We start from the raw sequence: 22,212 nt of genomic DNA on the forward strand, positions 1-22,212 counted from the left end.
TCCTAATCCATTGAAGAAAAAATGTAATTGCTCTCAAGTGAACACATAGCATTCTGTAGTACAGTGGTTCCCAAAATCCTTTGCCACTGAGCCACTTGGAAATTGCTGGGAGTCCTAATGCTTTTCCTTAAAGCTTTTTCTTCTGTTTGTTTTAACAATTGCAATGAGTGGTGCTGGTTGCAGTATGCTTTTCAATTATATTTTTACTTTCATTTTTTATATTTCATTTCATTGTATTACAACCCGAATTCTATAGAATTCAAATTGTAATACATTAAAATACAACAGAAGAAAAGACGCAGTAAAAATACGATTAAAAACCAATACGAATTATTTAATACGGACACTCCACAGACCATATTAATTTTGCTTGTGGACTGCTGGAAACGCACGAACCACAGTTTGGGTGCCCCTGCTGTGGTATATTCTCAAATGAATTCTCATCTTTGTTTTACTTCATATGAGCCTTGGCTATCTAAACAGGTTTGGTGCTAATCCCTTTGCGATGTGGCTTGAAGGAAACATTGCCCACGAGTGGTAAAAGCCTGATTCAGAGATACCACTGGGAAGCCCCTGGAGAGACATGATCACATTATGAGGTGGTGGAGCCAGGGGCTGCACCTAAGGAGAATTAAGGAATACTGATGGAGTAGAGTGATTTGCATTTGGGGGAGGGGTATACCTCTGCTTGGCCCAGCTGTATGGTGCCTTCTGGCTTCTTAACTTAAACAACTTTCTTTCTATTGAATTGAATTGATTTGTTACTCGGTGGGAGATTAAGTCGAGAGATAAACAGAAAGTGCTGGTCTCTTTCCCCTGAACAAGCTCAGTCCAGAGGCAGCTGATGCGCCAGATCCCAGAGAGCTGTTTAATGTTTCAAGGTTATGACCGCACTGTTTACAAGATGTCTTCAGTTATTTATACTGTTTTTCCCAGCAGAGGGGCTTTAAATTTCCGCTTCACTTGCTCTTTCAATATATATATATTTCTATATATTTCTGTTCTGTTCAATTCAATAGCCTAGAGATTTTATTGCCCTTCTCCTTTTGGGAAGAAAGGGAAATATGTCATAACATTATCACAGGGGAAAAGCATGATTTGGAAATGTAGAAACGCCCAGTAGAAAGTATGCAAGTAAACAAAAGGAGATTTGGTAGCATGGAGAGATGTCATTAAGAGCTGTTGCCCACTGGCTGCTTTTGACTACAGCTGCCATCAGCTCCAACCAGTGGACATAGGTCAAAATAACAGTCATGCAGTAGTTGCTTCCCAACTGACACTGTTTTCTAGATGTGATGCATATCTAGATCCATGAGAGATATGATCATACACAAGCAAATTGAGGTTGCACAGTTGAAGGGGACGTGGTGCTCCCATTCAACAAACACACTTTTAAAAAATGTGATAAGAAAAGTGCAAGAAAATGCACTGGAAAGTGGTGTGTAATGATGCTGTCAGTGCTGACCTTTAAAGCCCTGAACGGCCTCAGTCCTGTATACCTGAAGGAGCGTCTCCACCCCCATCGTTCAGCCCGGACACTGAGATCCAGCGCCAAGGGCCTTCTGGTGGTTCCCTAATTGAGAGAAGTGAGGTTACAGGGAACCAGACAGAGGGCCTTCTCAGTAGTGGCGCCTGCCCTGTGGAACACCCTCCCTTCAGATGTGAAGGAAATAAGCAGCTATCTTCTCTTTAAAACACATCTGAAGGCAGCCCTGTTTAGGGAACTTTTTAATATTTGGTGCTGTATTGTTTTTAACACTCGATTGGAAGCCACCCAGAGTGGCTGGGGAAACCCAGCCAGATGGGTGGGGTATAAATAATTATTATTATTATTATTATTATTATTATTATTATTATTATTATTATATAGTAGCAATGTATGTAGTGGAGCAGAATCATGGAGCTACCCTGCTTCACTGCTGCTTACCTGAATGGGGCTGGAGCAGGTAAGGCTGTGGCTGTGCGGCTGCAATGAAAGGACCACCATCGGCCAATCCGCTGTCCCATCATCCCCCCTCCCACTGCCCTGACCTTGCCGTTATCCATCCAGGCAAGCAGTGTCACTGTGAGGAGGGTGACTCTGTCCACATCATCTCAGCACAAATGAGAATGAAACTTAGCAAACAGTGGCAGTGTACAACCGCCGCACAAACTTTGTGCCAACCAATCAGGGGGAGTGTGCAATTACATGGGTCCAAAGACATTGCCTGTGGCAGAAGATTTTGTGAACCAGAACCCATTTTTCAAGTGCATGAAATAGTCTCATAAGTGGGTTGATTACACAAAGAAGAAAGACTTTAAAAAAACACAACCTATGACAATGGCTATTTAAATGTTGTGTTTCAATACAAAGTGATGGAATGTTAAGAATGCTGACATTTGGGGGAACAAAATACAGGGCCAGCCCAAGGCATTTTGCTGTCTGAGGCAGAGTAGCAACAGTGGGGAGATCAGAGTGTTTGATTAGGATGTGGGAGAGCAGGGTTCAAATCCCCCCTTGGCCATGAAGTTCAGTGGGTGACCATAGGCCAGGCACTACCTCTGTGCCTAACCTACCCCATAGGGATGTTGTTGGGATTAAATGAGGTGAGACAGAACCCTGCATGCCACCTGAGTTCCTTGGAGAAAAAGGTCTGATATAAATACAGCAAAGAACCAAAAACCCACCATCCAAGTCAAGGTGCACTGCACTAGGTATTTTGGTGCTTGAGGCAGAAAACCCCAAAATTCAGCAAGTATTGTGTTTTTACTCCAATTTCTTTTTACTGGAGAAAAATCGGCTAAAAGGCTAGGATTGCAGTGGTTAGAATTAACTGGAAACAAGTAATATTTACAGTAGAGTAGAGGCTTGCAGCCTTTATCAATTAACCTGGACATGCAGAAGGCACACTGACAATATATAAGGTAGAAATAGTTGACATTGTGAATGAAGTCAGCCCCCAATAGCAGAAGTATGAACAACACATTTCACTGATAGGTGTGATGAAATACCTAACTGCTGGCAGCCCTTGCATATGGCTTGAAACTCAAATTCTTACCCTATACTACTTTAGATCTGGAGTAGCTAATGTGCTGCTTTGCACATGTTGCTGGACGACAATGCTTCTCTTCCCTTGACCAAATGTGCTGCAGTCCAATGACATCAGGAAAGTACCGAATGGCCTACCCCAACTTTAGATTGTGATACTTGTGGGGAATGGTGACTGGTCAAATGTTGGCATTGGGATTATTTGTATTTATTGAATTTACATCCTGCCTTTCCTCCCAAAGGAGCCCAGGGTTTCAAACAAATCTGCAATTTAAAAAGAGAAGCAAAGCAACAGCATTCTAAAAACAATTACTGTTTTAAAAACATTCTAAAAGCAGTCGCAGTTAGAAAACATTCTTCCATCTAGCGATCTCGGGTTTGCCAGGAACAGTATTCTGGGATTGGAGACCTGACCTTTACATTGGAAAAAAGAGAAACTGAGAGAAGCGAAATTGACTGATCCTTCCACCCCCAGGGTAGCCACTTATGCATTGCCAAAGAAAAAGGAAATGCCTCAACACAAAGAGCATACATATAAGTTTAATATGCTAAATTGTATGCATAGATGCAATTTTGTAATGACAATTATTGAAACAGAATTTCATCTCCAGGTGCTGTTTCTGGGCATTGCTAAGACCCACCCCACCTGCACATGCTCCCTTCTTGGAGTTCTTTACCTTTAAACCAGATGTGGACTGGAAACCCCTTCAAACAGAGGACTCCTTCAAAGAGAGGGCTGTCCTCTGATAACCTGTCAAGCAGAGAACTGTCCCCTGTAAGAGGACACATGGCCACCCTGACAGCTGATGCATGCCATTCGTTTCATAAATGGGGAAGAGAGGAGGAGATAACTCCCACTTTCTGTGGCGCCCACACTTTAGCTGTAGTTACGGTCATAACCCACAGCCACAGTGTAAACAGTGCACTAGATCAATGGTGATGGGAAACACAAAAGTTGTAAATGAAGAATGCCAGAACCCCCTCTGGTTATTTGACGTATCTCCTGGAAATCACATAAATTGGGACAGCTCAAGCAGGTTAACCAGTCTTTCTTCTGGATTCTATAATCTTTCCTGGGAATTGTTTGTTGAACATCAGCTGAGTTTGCATCACAGCGTTCCTTTCTGATATACAGTGGTACCTCGGGTTACATACGCTTCAGGTTACAGACTCCGCTAACCCAGAAATAGTACCTCAGATTAAGAACTTTGCTTCAGGATGAGAACAGAAATCGCACGGCGGCAGCGGGAGGCCCCATTAGCTAAAGTGGTGCTTCAGGTTAAGAACAGTTTCACTTAAGAATGGACCTCCGGAACGAATTAAGTTCTTAACCCGAGGTACCACTGTAAACGTATTGTGGATTATTATGCTTCTTCTACTTTCTCCCTTTTCACCCTCCTCCCTCCAGAGCCTTTTTTCTTATGTGTCATGTGTTTTAGACTGTAAGGCTGCAACCAGTGCCCTGGCTTTGGCAGCAGCAAGGCTTAACAAAGCAGTGGGGGGCACTGCCATATCCACAGCCCTGCTGCTGTGGGGTGGGGTTGCTCATTAGATCCATATTTTGCAGGAAGGCCAGCAGATTCCAGACTAGCTCTGCTCTTCCCCACCCCTGCAGTTCCCCGGTTCAGGTCCTTCTCGAAGCTGCAGGTGGCAGAGATCCCGCCAGTGGCACTTCCACCCTCCTGCCCCTTTGGTGTGTGAAATGGAGATCTGTGTGCCAGCAGACATCTTCATCCAAACCAACCCCACTCCCAAGCTTCGTGCAAAGGCGCTTTGGGCTGCAGTCCCCTCCTGAGAGCAGAGACTATTTTATCATTCACATTTGTAAGGAGCCACTTCTTGGCTGAGAAGCAGAATAAAAATGCTTTTAATAAACAAATGAATCCACAAATGTAGGTCTGCATGCAGGAGACACAATCTACTATGAAGAAGCATGATTGAACAATCCAAACAACTTCTTATAAAAAGCTATAATCTCAGGTTACAACTGGGTGCTTATTGAAGTGGAACTAATCAGAATATATTAACAGCCAACTTGGGGCTTTTAAAAGGTTAATTTGAGGAAATGCTCAAAGGAAAAATATTTTTTTTAAAAAAACTTTGCACCAAGTTGTGGGTTGTGTAGCTCAACATGCCTTCATAACTACTTTAAAACAGACAACTATTTCCTCAACTGTTAGCAATGCTAAAGTGATTACCAACAACTACCATTCTGAAGGATCACTGTGCTTGTTTTTCCTACATTTAAGCTCTAACTGAATTGGCACAGACTATGCTTTCTACATTTCGTTGCCATTTAACTCAGACCTCTACATTTCCTTCCTTATAACCATGTGTATGCATACTGCCAACTGAGGATTACACTTCATATATTTGAGGAACTGGACTCTAACCCAGGAAAGTTCATGCCGTAATAAATATAAGGTGCCACAAGATTCTTTGTTACTTTTGCTGAAAAAGACGGGAACACAGCAACCTTTCTGGAAATTATTTCCATCATTTTTTTTTATTCATGGGTCAGCAACTTCACTTGCATGTAACTTAATATTCTACTTTCAGATGCCACAGGGTGGCAGTAATGCTACATACAAAAATAAACATATAGTATAAAATAGACTCTGGACTTTTCAACTTAACTTTTGCCCCGCTTTTTGCAGGTAGAGGTCTGAGCTTTAATCCCTCCCAGCTTTCCCTGCAAAATCGCACTCTTTCAAGCTGAAAACCTCAACTTGGGATTTTTGCAGATTGATAAAGCATGGGTTTTCACAGGGAAAGGTTTGAGGCAAACAAAAATAAGAGTTCAGATGCAGAGCTTTAATGTGTGGACCACGTTTGAAAGAGCGGAGGAAAGTTAATTGTAAGCCCTCCATTGTTTACAAAAAGGAGACCTTGGCACAGACCTTGGCTTGGGCTTATCCTTGGCAGAAAGGAACTCCAAAAACTGTATTCAAGAGCTATAGCTCTCTTCTGCCCTTGTACACCTTCTTGTTAAGCCCTTCAGCCTTGCTTCTGCTAAGCTCATATCATGATAATTCTCTGTCAGCCCCCAAATCTTTGTTTGGGGCCTGCAAGTTCCTCATCCTTCCTTCCTCAACCCTTCTCTCAATTTATAGCTGCCACAGCAAAAACTCAGATGCCCAAACTGGCAATTACCATTACCACCACCACCACTTTTTATTTGTATGCTGCCTTTCCAGTTAAAACAAGGCTCAAGGCGGCTTACAAGATGAAAAGATTTTCATAATTATAAACATAACAAAGTAGTCATAAAAATAAAGCACATTAAAAACTACATAACCAAACTAAACAATTTCCACATAAAGATACAAAAAGTTAGTATCAGTAATCTCAGTTAATATCAGTAACAAGAGCAAAAACTCCCAACAACATTTCCCTCAAAATACCCTCATCCTTGCTGGTTAGCAGCCGCAGCCGCAGTTCTTATAGCCGGCCTGGGCCAGGTGGAGATTGGCCGAAACAGGGCCCTCAGGCAGGGAAGTCCTCCTCCCAGCCTCAACAGACTGAACGGGCCTCACTATTTATATCTATATGTACATTCCACAACAAAGCAGAAATAAACTCTGCACAAGTTGCTCCTTCAGCCAGGTGGCACAACAGTCAGAGCAGTCCAACCGGCAGCTCCGTGCTGCGATCAGAAGGATGGTCTGCCCAGTTGTCAAGGGCTGCCTGGATTAGGAAGAGTGGTGGGAACCGCCTGCCCAAGAGCCCCCCAGGGAGGACACAAAAGACTCAGATCCCAGATCCTGGTGGTGGTACACTAAACAGCAGTCTGCAGAATGGACAAGCTGGGAGGTGCTAGAAGCAGGGTCTGAGTGATGGGGGGAGGCCAGGAAGAGGGCCTTCCAGGACAGGGTTAGAGGCCTGGAGTCATGGTGTGAGTGCAGATTCAGAGAGGAGTCAGAGGTTGGCCCTGCTACACAGCAGCAGGACAGTCCCAGTCCTACTGGCTCTACTCCCCACCCCCCAATCGAATAGAGTCCTGTACAGGCCAGACAGGCACAGAGGAGCTCACCCCCCTCGACGCAGCCTCCATTTGCATGGGAGGGATCCAGAGTGAAAGACTGGGGAGGATAAGGGTGGAGCTAGTGGTCAGTTTCAGCAATGTCTCAACTGGATTAAGGCAAACCAGAGAACTCTGCTGTGTTGTTTTCTGTTAATAAAAAGCTAATTGCATTCCATACCTCCCGTGTGTGCCTGCCCTGCAGTTGACCTGGCTCACTTTTCAGCTCCACACCAGTTCCCTCTGCCAGAATATCTTGGGCTACCTGCAGAATCAAACTGCCAATGGAAGTCCCTGCCCCCCCCCCACAAAAGAGGGTTTTAGGATTGTCTGTAGTGTTCTGGGTCATCAGAGCCTACAGGATTCCTGCTTCCCGAGTTTGAAGAAACAGTCAGAAATGTAGCTTTCATAAAATTAATAGAACCAGAGCATCTTGGACTAATGTTGGGGTTGCGACCTTTGGTCAGGCAAAATATGGGATGGGGCAGGGGAATTGGGGCACTAAAAATTGCCATACATGGTGCAGAAATGACTTCAAGGTCATTACAATGGCACACAGTGCTTTATTCAATGGAGAAAAACAAAAGCTTTATGATTTGTAATTGGTTTGACACAAACCAACATGAAGCAATTTAACATGATGTTTAATATCTTTATTTCTGTGGAAAGGGCCACAGAAGTCCCTCTGTTTTGAGACAATAGTCTTTCTCTCCACTTCACCTTCCATGACTACTGTCACTCCTTGCTGCATTTAGCAGTGCTTTGTCCTTCAAAATAAGAGTGGAATTCGGCACATGGCAGTTCAAAGTTCAGAGAAATCAGGATCTCACTTTTTATCAGTTCCACAGAGCACCAGTTCTGAACATTACTCCATTTGTTCAACATCATGGAGGAAATCCACTCCACAGGGCAAAGTAGGTAGATCACATGCTGTAAATATAGCCATCCACTTTGCAGCCACAACTTTGTTCTTTCACTGAGCAGCCTTTAAAAGCTGCTCCAGAATGCAGTTGGCTGTTACACTTTCATCATACAGCTTATCCATGTCCACTCTGGTAGTGAAGCTGAGATTTTCATAGACCTTTTCAATGTGTCTGTAGATGAACTTGCCATCTTGGAGGGAGAGGGGCTGGAGGTAGAAAAGCCAGTTGCAATTTGAAAAAGCAAACCATTTCTCAATGCAATGGCAGTCTCAATGAATAAAATGAATTCTCCCATTGCCCTGTTTGCATCAACTGGAGAAAGGCGCTGCAGCTTGACTTTGGTCAGGTCTCCAACAAACTGTTCATCACATCTCTGTGCCAGTTTGGCTCTAAAGGAATACAAAATGGCATACAGGCATACAGCTCTATGCAGGTGGTGTTATTGGCCTCAAGCTTAACAGTATCTACAACGAGGGACAAAAAATGTGATTGCAAAAAAGGAGATAAACCTCCACAACATAACTGTCTTCCTCATCCTGCACTTCTGCATTAATGTCTAGCTTCAGCTAGTGAGTAGTCATCTGGGAAAATCCTCAACAAGCCCAATGAAGCAGGAGCAGAGACATGGTTCAACTGAAAGCCATGTTATGCACAATATGAGCCTTGCGGTACCAACAAAGGGTTGTTTCTTCTTCTGTTTCTGTTTCTTCTTCTTCAACACTGTGTAGACCAAATTGTGAATACTGAAGTTTACACTGAGCAATCCCAGTTTTCTTAAAGTGTGCAGTATGCAATCCACAATCCCTTGGGATTCTCAATGAAATCAATCATCTTGTTCATGACTCCACTTTCAGAAGTGAAGAACTGCACTGCACGAGGGAAGGTTTTTCTGTTTTCCTTGTTGGAGGCATCTGTCTGGAGAAAAAGATTTCAACTTTCAGATTTCAACTTTTTCACCATATCTTCAACAACTTTTGGCTCAAGAACATCCCTTACTAAAGTCTCATATTTTGTTCTCCCATAGCTCAGTCCTGCAGTATCTTCTGGTTCAGTTCGTATGCACAATTAGCACTGTTACAACTGAAGTTGTGTTTAACGGTCTGATACGTGTGCACCAACTCCGCAGCTGTAACCTGCATAAAAGGAGTCCTAGTAGTACACAAAATATGAACTCAGCTATTAAATAGAAAAAGATTAGTTGCTTTAATTCTTAGGAAATAAAAGCAATTTTGAAATATGCAGCAAGCTTTTGGATTGCAAAAGCTGGTAGTTATTTAGCCACACTGTATTGTACACTGACATATTTAGATGTATATTATTTAACTATAAAATTGGTATAGGTGAAGACTGTAATAAAATCAAAGAAAGTGCCTCAAATAAGCAGGACCAATTTGCAGATAACTGCCTAGATCTTTGCTGACTGTATAATATAGCCAACATTAAGCTATAATATAGCCAATGTTACATTGGCAACACAAATAATTGAACCATATACCAGGTCTGCTTCGAGGGAGGTCGGAGGAATGAGAAAAGTAGCAATTGAAACCTGTGTATTTTGCTGTTTATTAGCTTGGATACACTCTGCCCTATACACTGACAGCCTCCTCTGCTTCTGGGGTTCTGCAAACATCCTGACTACACTTACGAACAGCAAAGGATCCTCTATGGAGAAAACAATGAAAATACTTATGTTTCTCTTATTTAAAGAATCACAACAGTAACAACGCCCCCTCCTCTCCTACCCTGGGTCCTACCCCACAGGCCACAGCCTGCCTGCCTCTCATGCCCACCTGTGCTGTGCTGCCCTCCAGCTCCTTGCCAGCTTTTTTTTATTAAAGATTTTCTTGTTTTACAGAAGTAAGTGTAATGTCTCTCGTATTTTTTTCCATGTAACATTTTTACAAATCTGTTTCATTTGTTGAGACATTAGGGTGAGAGGGAAAAAAGGGGGTGGAGGGAGGGAAGATGGGTGGGGGTGGGGTCGGGTGGCGATGTTTCTATTATGCTTAATGTATATAGGGCTTGGTGTCAGCGTTGCTTGTGCTGTTCACTTGTGTTCCTTTGGTGCTGAGAGAGGTTGGGGTTGGCCTAGGGTGTGGTTGTTTGTTTGTGTTTGGCTGTGGTGATCTTTGTTTTCGTGTGAGTGGGGTAGGTGGGTGTTTTGGATCAGGTTAGCCGTATTGATTTGTATGCTGTTGGTGGATTATTGTCATTGTCTTGTTGGGCTGTGTATGTGATAAAGGTATCTTCTTCTGTTTGTCCCCGTGTCAGTTTCAGTTTATTGGTTAATTTTTCTAGTAGGCAACTCCTTGTCAGCTGAGCTCTGGCTGGCCTGCTGCTGCTCCTTTGTTCTCTCAAGAGGATATTTTGAAGGTGACTTATTTCCTGAAATCCAAGAGAAAGAAGTGTGAGGAGGAGGAGGAAGATGTAAAACAGGGTGTTTCAGTCTAAACTGGTGCAATCCATGGTGTATCAGTCTAAGCAATGAAGAGACAGGGAAGTCAGCTGAGAGAGGAGTCACTTCATTCCAGGAATGTTCTCGAAGAACCACTGGAAAGGAAGTCTCGCCCAGCCTGAGATGCCAAGGACTGGACCTAGGACCGTTTGCATGCAAGGAAGGTATTCTGTATCTGAGCTATATGGCCCTTCCTTCTGCATTTGGGAGATTTAACAGAACAAGAAGAGCCCTGCTGAATTGGGGGGGGGGGATGCATCTAGTTCTGCATCCTCTGCCCTGCTGTGATCCTGCCAGGTACAACAATAAAAGTCAACCTAGCTTGAACAAATGCTTGGTTGTTGCCAAGCCACCACAATGTTCTTCTCACACACTTGACAAAAGAAATGTTTAAGCCTGGCTCCCAAGTAAGTGTGTACTGGCGAGAATCCCAGTACATGAGACAGATGCTCCTATACATGCAAAGTAGAACAGAACACATGCATCTGAACAAGCAGACTGTGCAGTGATGCCAATAGCCAAAATGAACAACAATCTAAATTTGATGCATATAATTATATGAAATTTAACTCAATGATAGCATGCTTCAATGAAACCATTAATATTCCTGGACAATATATTAATGTTCTATGGAGTTTTGGGGGCACATTCAAAATTTAAGGAAGTGGTAGATTTAGTAAAAATATTAATTAAACTTGTATATGATTAACAATTTAATCTATTTGCAACTAATTTAAGTAATTTACTAGTGTCAAATTGCATTTGCTTCCTCACTGAGAGGGCCAGCTGCAATTCTATGCACGAAGAAGGCCCACTCAGTTCAACTAACTACTTTCCTATGAGTAAGCCACTTTAGTAGTAATAACTTTATTATTTATACCCCACCCATCTGGCTGGGTTTCCCTAGCCACTCTGGGCAGCTTTGAGCATATATAAAACCTATAAAACCTAATAAAATATAAAAGATTAAATAAGAATAATTTTAATTGCATTCAGTAGGGCTTACTTGTGAGTAGACATGAATTTGCTTGCACCACTTACCAACAAGCACGAAGCATCCCCCCCCCCCAATTTGTCTCACCTCACAACTACCCAATCTCCCATTTCAGCATCAGGCTACCACTGTTAAATCTCCCCTGCCTTCATTTCCCCCTACTGTGACTGAGAAAGGCCCTGCCCATCAAAGGGAGGGCAAGCGAGCAAAAGCATCATTTAATATATTTTTAAAAATTAAAATTTTAAATTTAAATAAAACATCACCTTATTCTTATTACTGGGAGGAACTCCATCCCAGCATAAAGCCCTGCGCCAGCCTCAGACAGGCAGCAAAAAGGTCGGTCGCACGCCAAACAAGAAGAACCTCGTGGAGCCTCACCTGCTAGCGCGCTCTGCCTTCCCTCCTTTTATCCCTGGAGCAGGGCGGGCGTACAATGCTTACTCCAGCTCCACAGGCAATCAGGCAGCGCCAGTGCGAATGGCAAGCTAAACAACCAATCGCTGCAGTTTCTCCATGCCGTGCAAACCCCTCGCTATTTTAAGGCTCGCAATTTAAGACGTGCAGCGCGTGGGGAGGAGGAGGAGCAGCAGCAGCCGCCACCCACCCACCAACCCCACCCCGGCCTTGAACTCGCGCCGGAAGACAGATTCCGCGCCTCCGGGCTAGCCACGCCCCCCTTCCGTGGAATAAATCCCACCGCCTTGCCTTTCGCCCCGCCCCCTCCTCGCCCCAGCGGCCGTTATCCGGAAGTACACCTTCCAGGGAGAACATCCGGCTGCCGCTCTAGGCGGCGGGGATGCGGGCTCTGTCTATGGTGTTCGCGCGCTTTGTGATGTTTTATTGTGTCGCGGGGATTCGGTGGCCTCGAGACCCGGAACAGCTAGAGAAGGAGGCGGCGGCGTCGTGTTGGAACGGCGGCGGCGACGGGTCGCGCAGCAACTGGGCTGCGCGGGAGCCTATAGGATTTCGGTGAGGAAGAGAAGGGGAGAGGAATCAGCGGCCGTTGCGCGGCAGTAACGGTCCTCGCGTCGCTAAGGCGTCCTCCGCCGGGCCGGGGGGGGGGGGGAGAGGGGGGGAGGGGCAGATCCGGGGGGCTTCCCTGCTCCCACCGCCCCTTCTTGCACCTGAGAAGGAACCGAGCACCGAAAAGAAGGCGGGATTCGTGTGTCCTAAAACTAAGCAAAATTGTGCAGCTGCTTTTCTACCCGGGGCGGGGGAATTTCTCTCCCTCCTCCGCCCGCCCCGCTTCCCCCGTCTTCCTTCTTCCCCGCGCATACCGCTGCATGTGAAGCACAGCCCCCTCCTTCTCCGTAGGAAGGGAAGAAGCGCAGGAGGAGGCAGCAGAGCAGGTAACCCAGCATCCCTCCCCCACCCCCCACCCTCGTCCGCAGATTCTGGTTTGTCTCCTGGCAACCCTGGGTGACTCAGATTAGCCAGGAGCCTTTAGGAATAGGGACCTGCTCTGATCACTGCCAACAGGGTTTAGGAGAGAATTGCCTTTTTTAAAAAAACACGAGTTCTCTTCCCCCAGCACCACCTACCCACCACCTCCATCTCTCCTAATGACAAACGCTGAACTCCCGTGCCACATCGGCATGGCAGTGAAATTAGCCTATGTGCAGACAAGAAAGATGTTTTCCTTCTCGATTGGATTGCGGCTCATGTAAAGGACGGGGCTTGCACTCTGGGGTGGCCGACAGAGCCAGGATTGTCACTGGAAGGGGCCAAGTGGCAGCGCTCAGGCATGCAGCGCCCTTCACAAGTTAGGGTTAATTCAACCCCTTCTGGATAAAGCTTGGCCAGAGTTGTTCATCTCCTTTGTAATTTCTAGTCTGGATTACTGTAATCACTTGTATATATAGGACTGCCTTTGAAGATTCTCAAAAATTTGAGTTAGTACAAACCACAGCTACAAGGTTACTAACATGGGTTGGTTATAGAGAGACCATATCATTTTGCCAGTTCTTAAACAGCTATACTTGTTTTCTGCTCTGTTTCTGGGCACAGTTCCGAGTCCTGGTTTTCTATAATGTCCTAAATGACTTCAAGCCTGCCCACCTGCCCAAACACTACAGTGCATACCAGAGGCTTTCTTCTGGGTGCCACCACCATCTGAGTTTAGGCAACTGATGACCAGAGAGAAGATTGTCTTGACTGTAGAGCCTTCATATGGAATGCCTTACTAAAGAAGCATCCCTCTAGGAATATATATACCTTTATTATGAGGTATCACATAAGACTGCTGTGGTTCAGTTGCCCTGCAGAGCCAATTGTTAAGGTTAAAGGCTAGAAACTTGTATGTATACAAGTATCAAGGCTTGGGAAATGGATTAATGCCTCTTGAATAGCTAGAAAGTGTAATATCTTTGTATGTACTACAAATACCTGGGTGGGTGAGCTGGGTGGATTGGCTATGACTCAGCTTTACCAGCCCAGGTACTCTGTGCAGCACCAACAAATATGTGTATGCTCATCCATAGAGTTTCAATCTGTCTTACTCGAAAACTTGTTTGGGAGCTGGATTGTGAGGCTTTCTACCTGATGTTTGGCTGGAGAGACAGAAAATGATCTTTAGCTTTCACTACAGGGTATGCATTAGGAGTGAGCCAGTGGAAGGGGCGTGTGTATGTTGCCCTATTGTCATAGACAGACTCTACTCCCTGGTGATATTTGGTGTGATCGTAGCTGACTTTCCCTGAAGGGATAGGGACCTATTAAGATGGCCCTTTTCCAAAGATTTATGGTACCTAAGGGATTCCTGAGCACACTGGGTTTTTCAGCCCTTGCTCCAAGGGATTTTCCAGGCAGCACTGCTGGTGCTCCAGTCTCACTGTGGAACAGCAGGATGATCAGGGCTATCGAACACAATCATTCCAGAAAGTCATGAGGAGCCCAGAAAGTTCCTTGTTTTTCCGAGGACCTGGAAAGCAATGAAGCAGGCTGGTAGATGGCCACAGTGACACCAGTGCCATCAGTGAACCACCCAGCAGAGCTTTCTCAGATGGTGAGCAGGCTGGTCAAGTCCAATTTGGGAGTAGAAACTGCTAACCACTCAGTAGCAAAACACTGAGAGCAAAGTCAGTTGCATCCATTCGTAACTTGAAATGGCAGTTGCTGCTGTCTGTGGAGGCTTTTAGAGCACCGTCTGGTCAAAATTTGAGATAAACGTCACTTGTCACAGCCTGAGGATGCTGGCAGGTTGCAGGGATTAAGCCATTTGGTTCTCTTGACCCTTGCCCATCATTGCTCATCACTGACTATGTAGGTCTTGGTAGCAATTTATGCCCATCAGTCAGCAATGATGCAAAGCAGAAAGGCAAGCAATTGGTGTTCCCGTTTTAAATTAAATTTCCTTGGTTAACTTCCACAAATATAAGTGGTCAAGGGAAAGAGTGCATTCCCCCCCAAAAAATAAAAACAGAGTGGCATTCATTGTTATACCCATTGAAATCAATGGACTTAAGTTAGAAAGGCTGTTGATTTCAGTGGGTCACCTCTGAGTATGATTTAGTTGGATACCACCCAATACTAGTACTAATAATAAATAATAATATTTTTAAAGTGACACGTCTTTGTGACACTATCTATAGAAACTCTTATAGAATTATCTCCTTGGTGCTATCCTGAATTCATCCCTAGGTGTTTTGCAAAGACGTCATGCTTTTCAAAGCAGGACTTGTAGGATATTGAGGCAATCAGACTTTTTTCTAGATAACTGACCTGTATACCTTTTCTCCTTCACCACAATAAAGGATGTGATCTTCATGGTGTCGTGTTGGAATCTTGAGGTTTTAATCTGAGTCACCCCAATGGATGCAGAGAGTGATGTTGCCTTGGACATTTTAATCACAAATGTAGTCTGTGTCTTCCGAACAAGATGTCATTTAAACTTGCGAAAGATTGCGTTAGAGGGAGCAAATGTAATATACAAGCGTGATGTTGGGGTAAGTTACTTCTCAGTTTTAGTTCACTCGTTGACTTATTCTAATAAGGCATATTCAACACATATACACCAATGTGTTGATTTTCATTCTCTATGCAGCAGTTTTGTTAGTGTTTCAGGGGCATTTTTCTTTTAAATAAGAAATTGCAGAATTTAACACCGTCATACCCGATTTCAAAATACTGCCGTTGAAGACTTCTGAAGTCGGGTGATCTGATAAGTTTCATTTCTGTGTATTGTGTCATTTATTTATTTATTTATTTATTTATTTATTTGAAGTGACAAAATGCAGCTGTTTATTGAGCAGTGCACTATTCAACACATTCTGAATTTTCATTAACCCCACCTTTTTTTTAATAAGTATTGTGTCATTTGTGTGAAGGTCATTTCAATATTGCAGATACAGCAGCTTTGAGGAAACATCATGTGTTGACATATACAGCATATTTGTTTGATCAGAGGTGTGTGTGGTGTTTGAAAACATTTTTTTAAAAAAGACCTAAGCTTGCTAAGTGTCAGATTGTAGCCTATGTATGTGAAGTTCTTGACAGCGTGCTTTCTTTTTATTAGCTTGAAATTCGGTTATTAAAACCTGTAGCAAAGCAAAATGTGCATTACAGTGGTACCTTGTGTTGCGAACCATCCCCCTTACGAATGCTGCGGGCTACGCACTCCGCTAACCCGGAAGTAGATGCCCCTTGTTACGAACTTTGCCTCGGGATGCGAGTGGAAATCGCGCTCCGGCAGTGCGGCAGGCACCATTAGAGAAAGCGCGCCTCATGTTATGAGCGGTTTCCGGTTATGAACGGACCTCCAGAATGGATTAATTAATAATTTGCAATTATTCTATAACTGGAGGTACCATTGTACTATAACCAGTAATAAGCAGTAGATATTTCAGTGACCAAACATGCAGGAAAATGTTATTTTTGGTAGTGTGACTACCATGTGTGCCATTAGGAGCTGGCTTGGTGTAGTTGAACCCTGTAGCACCAGGGTTCAAGTACCCACTCAGCCATGAAGCTGATGGTGATGGATGTCCTTGGACCAGTTGCCTGACTCTCAGCCTAATCTACCTCACAGGGCTGTTGCGAGGATGAAATGAGAACTATTTACACCACCTTGTGCTCCATGGAGGAAATGTGGAATATAAATGCAAGAAATAAATGAGTTTACTCCCCTTTCATTAAAATAATGACTATTGAGGAAGTTCAAGGGCTGAAATAGTTTTTAAAAAACAAAACAAAACTTTGGAGTTCATTAACGCCTTTAAAAAACAGGAGTGCATACATGAAAAACAATAAAAAAATATTTCTTGTCCTGTTACAACTGCCTGTCTACATGTTAGAAGCAAAGATAGCAAAGGATAGTTGCAAGAAATACTGTATAGTATGTTAATTAAACAGAATAAATTAGTATCTAAAAGGTTTACCCTTTGGCTAAGGTTAAAGTTATCTAGAAGGAAGCCACGATGAAATTAACAAATAATGGGAATTGTAACACGAACATAACAATAAGTGTATGAGCTTTAGCAAAAATGGCAGCATTTGGACCTGTAATTCATTGTTCTCTTTTGCTAAGTTTCTTTGTCTAAAGTATATTTTTTTCCTGACTGATTTCAGAAAGTATTAATGAAGCTTCGGAAACCAAGGATTACAGCAACAATTTGGTCCTCAGGAAAAGTAATTTGCACAGGAGCTACAAGGTATATATTGTTTTTGTTTCTTTCATCATCCATAAAATCACTTTTGTGTTGTTGTATTTTAACCTTTGATCCCTTAACTTCTTAACCAATTGCTTGTGTGGTTTTTTCCAATCTAGTGAAGAAGAAGCTAAATTTGGTGCCAGACGATTAGCTCGTAGTCTGCAGAAACTAGGTTTTCAGGTAATTCTTTCAATCACTGATGAATTGTGGCCTTTTAAAATGTTTTTAATTCAGAGAATTGCTCTTTAAAGAGATCTGTTTCTAGAAAACCAGCTGATTAGGCTTACTGCTGAGCAGATTTCCAGAAATTTGCTTGGCAATCATGAGTTCTCTTCCTTTGCGTTGCAAGTCCCTGAGTTTTGTGCTTATATAAAAAAACCACACACATAGGAGATAAACCACACCTTTCTACTTGTGGGAAGGAGACAAGGGGTGATGCTCTGTTCTTTTTCTGCATATGTTTTCTCTGCTGGTGCTGCCTTATAAAAAGGGGAAGGGAAAGGAGAAAGCAGGCCTTTTATTTATATTTATTTATTATAAATATAATAATAAATATATATAATAAATATATACAATAAATATAAATAAATATTATATATTTATTTATTTATTCAATTTATATCCTGTCCTTCTTCTCAGAGGATCCCAGGGCAAACAAGTATAAAACACTAAAAACATCTTAAGACATTGGTTTCTCATTTGCTCTGGCAGGCACAAACCTTTGCCAAGTCAAGGGAGATCACTTGCAGAAGAACTGAACTGTTGCTTTTAAAAGTTAGAGTCCATCAACATTTTCTATAAAAGGGTTTGTTTGAAATGAAGCAGGAACATGATTACAGTGGTGCCTCGCAAGACGAAATTAATCTGTTCAGAAATTAATTCTGTTTCTTGCGGTTTTTTCGTCTTGCGAAGCACGGCTATTAGCGGTGCTTAGCGGCTATTAACGGCTTAGCGGCTTTAAGAAAAAGGAAACAAATTCGCAAGAACTCGCAAGACGTTTCGTCTTGCGAAGCAAGCCCATAGGGAAAATCGTCTAGCGAAGCGACGCAAAAACCAAAAAACCCTTTTGTCTTGCGCATTTTTCGTTTTGCGAGGCATTTGTCTTGCGGGGCACCACTGTACAAGAATGATTATGATTACAGTGATTGTATTTCCCAATACTCAGCAGAATTTGTGGTTGTTGACAGCCATTGTAGCCACTAGTATAAACTATGCAAAGCTAACTGAACTGATGTCAGTGCACTTCAGTTAACTGGAAGTTGACATCCTTTCTGAAACGGTGTAAATGGCACACCCTAGCAACAATTGAGCACTTTTAGGTTTAATGTGCTTAATTCTCTCCCGTTGAAATCAATAGGACTTATTATCTTTAGCTTTGGAATTATTGTGCCTAAATGTAGCCTTTCATAGTTGTCTGTGGTCTCCTTCAGGTAATTGAAAGCTATATTAATACATTGTTAGTACGCAAAAGAATTCTAGTATAAATTACACTAACTTAATTAGGTGTGATGAGACCTGAAAAGAAACTTACCTTGCCCTAGAACTGTCAAAAATTTCTAACCATTATAGAGTTTTAATTGCCCTTTATGTTGTATTTTTGTTCAAAGTTGTATTAAACCACTGTTGGCCTTTTAGTTAAAATAAGCCAAAATGTGTATAAGTCCTTGGCTTTCAGATTAGTTCCTAATATTTTCATTTGTGTTCTTTTTCTTTCTAAAAGGTGATTTTTACAGATTTTAAAGTTGTCAATGTTTTAGCAGTATGCAATATGCCCTTTGAAATCAGATTGCCGGAATTCACAAAAAGCAACAGACCCCATGCCAGGTATTGTAGATTTTATATCTATTCTCTCTCTCTCTCTCTTTTTATTTTGCATTTTCATTTTTTAAAGCGAGCTTTGCATTTCTCCTTAGTTATGAACCGGAGCTTCATCCTGCAGTGTGCTACAGAATAAAATCTCTCAGAGCTACATTACAGATTTTTTCAACAGGAAGTATCACAGTTACAGGTATTCACCTTTTTGTGAATAAGTAACTTTCTCCGTGTTGTAGCTCAGGTAATTAAGTGTTTGATAAGGTCAGCATGTGTATATGACTTCCCACTAATTTCTGTGTACCTGTGCCATCTGATAACTATTGTTGTAGATCAGGCATGTCCAACAGGTCAGTCGTGGGTGTGTCCCAGGTCAATTGCAGTATACAGTTCAGTGATCTCCTTAGTGTTAGTGTTCCTTTTAGGACCCCCTCCCCCAAAGAAAGCTCAACAACTTTGGCCAACCCTCCCCCGCAAAAAGCTCAACAACTCCTGGCAATGACAATGGGTAGATCACAGCCGGTCTCTTTCTACTGTGAGTAGAGTGCACTCTCTTGGGAGTTGGGCGTGCCTGTTGTAGATTAAAACGAGAGTTGGATTATGATTTGTTTTGGAGATTTCGGTGGTTGCTTGAGCTAACTCATTAGCAAATAGGATTGCCGCATATTTAAGAAGAGATACTTTGATTTAAGCTGTCTCATCTCAAAGCCAACAGGGCGCTCAAAACTTAAATCTAAAATATAACAACTGGGTTATGTGTTGGACTGCTGGACTTGCCGATGGCAGTGTCCCAGACAATTTAGAATACTAAGTGCAGGAAGCATTCTTTGAAAAATGAAAAAATGAAAAATGAAAGCATCTCTGCTGGGTTTTGTGCTTCCACTTCCTGTGTGGATTTCTGGCCTCTCTGTTTCCTGGTTGTCAGTGTGAGACAATGGAGATCAGACCAGAATGTACACAGATGTGATGTGGGATGTGTGCACATGGGTGAGGTGTGGCATGTGCTGAACAAGCATTTTCAGGTTAGTCTGAATTTACTTCCTACTTTGCCATGTAGCAGTTTTAAGTAATGCTAGCAATGTTGATATATATTGAGACTATTGGTCGATTCAGGTTTTGTTAGAGTTTAGTTCAAAATATATTCACGATCAAGGAACTGAAGCCATAGGGTTAGCTTTTGTGTGTATCCTTATTCTAATGTTTTATCTTGTCCTACCCTCAGGGCCAAACGTAAAGGCTGTTGCCACTGCAGTGGAACAAATTTATCCATTTGTGTTTGAAAGCAGGAAAGAAATTTTATAAGTTGCCACTTCACGGTTAGGCGACCTAACCAAGCACCTTTTATAAGACTGCTGCGCATTGGACTAATAGCAAAAAAAAAAGAAGGTGGGGAAGAAAAGGACAACTGGACCAACACAGCTGAGGAGGTTCAAACTCTTGGCCGCGGTGATAAACTCCAGTCCCTTTTGGATTTTATTTGGAACAGTGCTGTATTGTAAAAACAAACGTTTACAAGATACGAAATTGCTGCTTTTTACAAGACATTCTATTTATTTCTGCAGTAATTTCTGTGTGTTCATAAGCAGATTTGTCATGATATGCACTAAATTTGAAAACACTTCTATAGGTTGAGCTTGTGTTTTTATTTGTGAATATTCTTTACATTTTTGTACGCTGACTGTTGGGCACCAAAGAAGCTGTAGACGTTACCCTTTTTCACCTGATAAAACGTGCACAAATAAAAGTCTGCAAAACTTTTCTTTATACCTGTTCGGTTACGTTCCTTCTCCTTTTTCTATTAACAATTGTATATTGGCAAAGTAACTACAGCAATGTTAGTGTGATCTTCTGCTCTGATTTTATTCCAATTTTTGTGCGCCTGTAAAGTGAACTGTAGCAGACTAGGTTGACATGAATGAGAGATATGTATGTGTTCTAAGGACAGAATTTGGTTTTATTGTAATATATTTGTAACTAAATGCAGAATTTAGGGGATCTCTTTCCAGCCAGTCTAAGCAAGGGTTAAGCATAATAGGCTTGAGTGATGAGAGAAGCTTCTGTTCTGAAGTATTTGGCGTTAGTCAAATCAGCTATCCTATTTCCAGATGCAGGGTTGTTTTTAAAAGGAAACCTGCCTTGAACTACTGCTAGTGACTGATTTTAATTTTCAGGAAAAAGTGTATTTTTTCATGGATGCAGTTCTATGCTACTTCTAAAGAACTCTGCACATATTTGCCAAATGTTGCTATAGCACTGTTAGAATTATTTTTTTAAAAATGCTAACAAAACAAGAAAGCTTGGCTTTGGCATGTAATCTTGGACTTGAAAAGCCAATATTGAAACTGCATATGGAACAGATGAGTGGTAAATCATAAGGCAAATGAAAATGGTACCCTTGCCAACTACAATAAATATGTCAAAATGCATCTATGTCTCTTTCCCGTATCGAGGTGAACAGAATGTGGGCATGACTGCTGCAGGTGCTAAGCATTCATTGTCCAGATTTGTACTTCACATTGAAACAAACTCAGTGGAGTACTGTAAATAAAATCCTTTTGAAAGCCTGCCCTTTTTTATTTTTGCAAAATACTGCGAAATATAATGAGAATCTTTGAGGGGGAAATGGATACAGAAGAATCAACTTGTTCATGAACGGCGGGGTGCGGGGGGGACACACAATGCCAACCAACCCTTAAAAGTTCTCTAAAAATGTATTCTCCAAGCAAGTGCCATGCACTCAAATGTAAATAGTGACACATGAACCAGGTGATCAGGAGAAATATAGCCATAATTCTAATGGATGGTGAGAAAGGGCTGCCACAATCAGAAACTGCTACTATGGACTGGATTCAACAAAGTACAGTGGTACCTTGGTTCTCAAATGCCTTGGTACTCAAACGCCTTGGAATCCAAACACTGCAAACCCAGAAGTAAGTGTTCTGGTTTGCGAACTTTTTTGGAAGCCGAATGTGCTCTGTTTTGAGTGTTACGCTTCCAATTTGAGTGCCACGCTTCCGATTTGAGTGTTATGCTGAGGTCTGTCTGTTTTTGCTATGTCCAGAACAGTATGCAAGGGAAGGTGGTTTCATTGTGCAAAAAAATCTTGTGCTGATGGAACATTTGTTTTGCTGTAGCGTTGAATTCCTTTATCTTTGGCTGCCGGTTTTACATAGAACGTTACACACCATAAGTGCATGCCTGAGAACCTTTGGGACCATTTGCATTTTTAAAAGTGTGTGAAATAGGAGGGGAGACAATTTGGCAAGTCTGATAAGGGGAGATAGCTTAATTACTTACTTGATATGTGTTGACTTTCATGACAGTGGGC

General features: G+C 42.4%; 1 protein-coding gene and 1 long non-coding RNA gene across 5 annotated transcripts; one reads left to right on the top strand and one right to left on the bottom strand.

Moving 5' to 3' along the window:
- Nucleotides 1–7,597: 7,597 nt before the first annotated feature.
- LOC310760014 lies at nt 7,598–12,084 on the bottom strand. The gene is made up of 2 exons (XR_014546684.1): nt 11,803–12,084; nt 7,598–9,634 (listed from the first exon to the last, which is right to left on the bottom strand). It is a non-coding gene; the product is annotated as an uncharacterized lncRNA (long non-coding RNA).
- A 114-nt stretch (nt 12,085–12,198) lies between these two features.
- TBPL1 (TATA-box binding protein like 1) lies at nt 12,199–21,310 on the top strand. 4 transcript variants are annotated; one of them, XM_083607851.1, is made up of 7 exons: nt 12,199–12,393; nt 15,177–15,368; nt 16,990–17,072; nt 17,189–17,252; nt 18,793–18,896; nt 18,986–19,080; nt 20,107–21,310. In XM_083607851.1, the coding sequence occupies exons 2-7, from the start codon at nt 15,234–15,236 to the stop codon at nt 20,184–20,186; spliced, it is 561 nt and encodes a 186-aa protein (XP_083463977.1). In that variant the 5' UTR covers nt 12,199–12,393; nt 15,177–15,233; the 3' UTR covers nt 20,187–21,310. The 4 variants fall into 4 exon arrangements, with proteins under 4 accessions (XP_083463977.1, XP_083463979.1, XP_083463980.1 ...); XM_083607853.1 differs by having other exon boundaries at nt 12,222–12,393; nt 18,986–19,128; XM_083607854.1 differs by having other exon boundaries at nt 12,338–12,773; nt 18,986–19,128.
- The last annotated feature ends 902 nt before the right edge of the window (nt 21,311–22,212 follow it).

This window comes from Podarcis filfolensis, assembly GCF_964270895.1.
Source record: "Podarcis filfolensis genome assembly, chromosome: 3".
NCBI lineage: Eukaryota > Metazoa > Chordata > Lepidosauria > Squamata > Lacertidae > Podarcis > Podarcis filfolensis.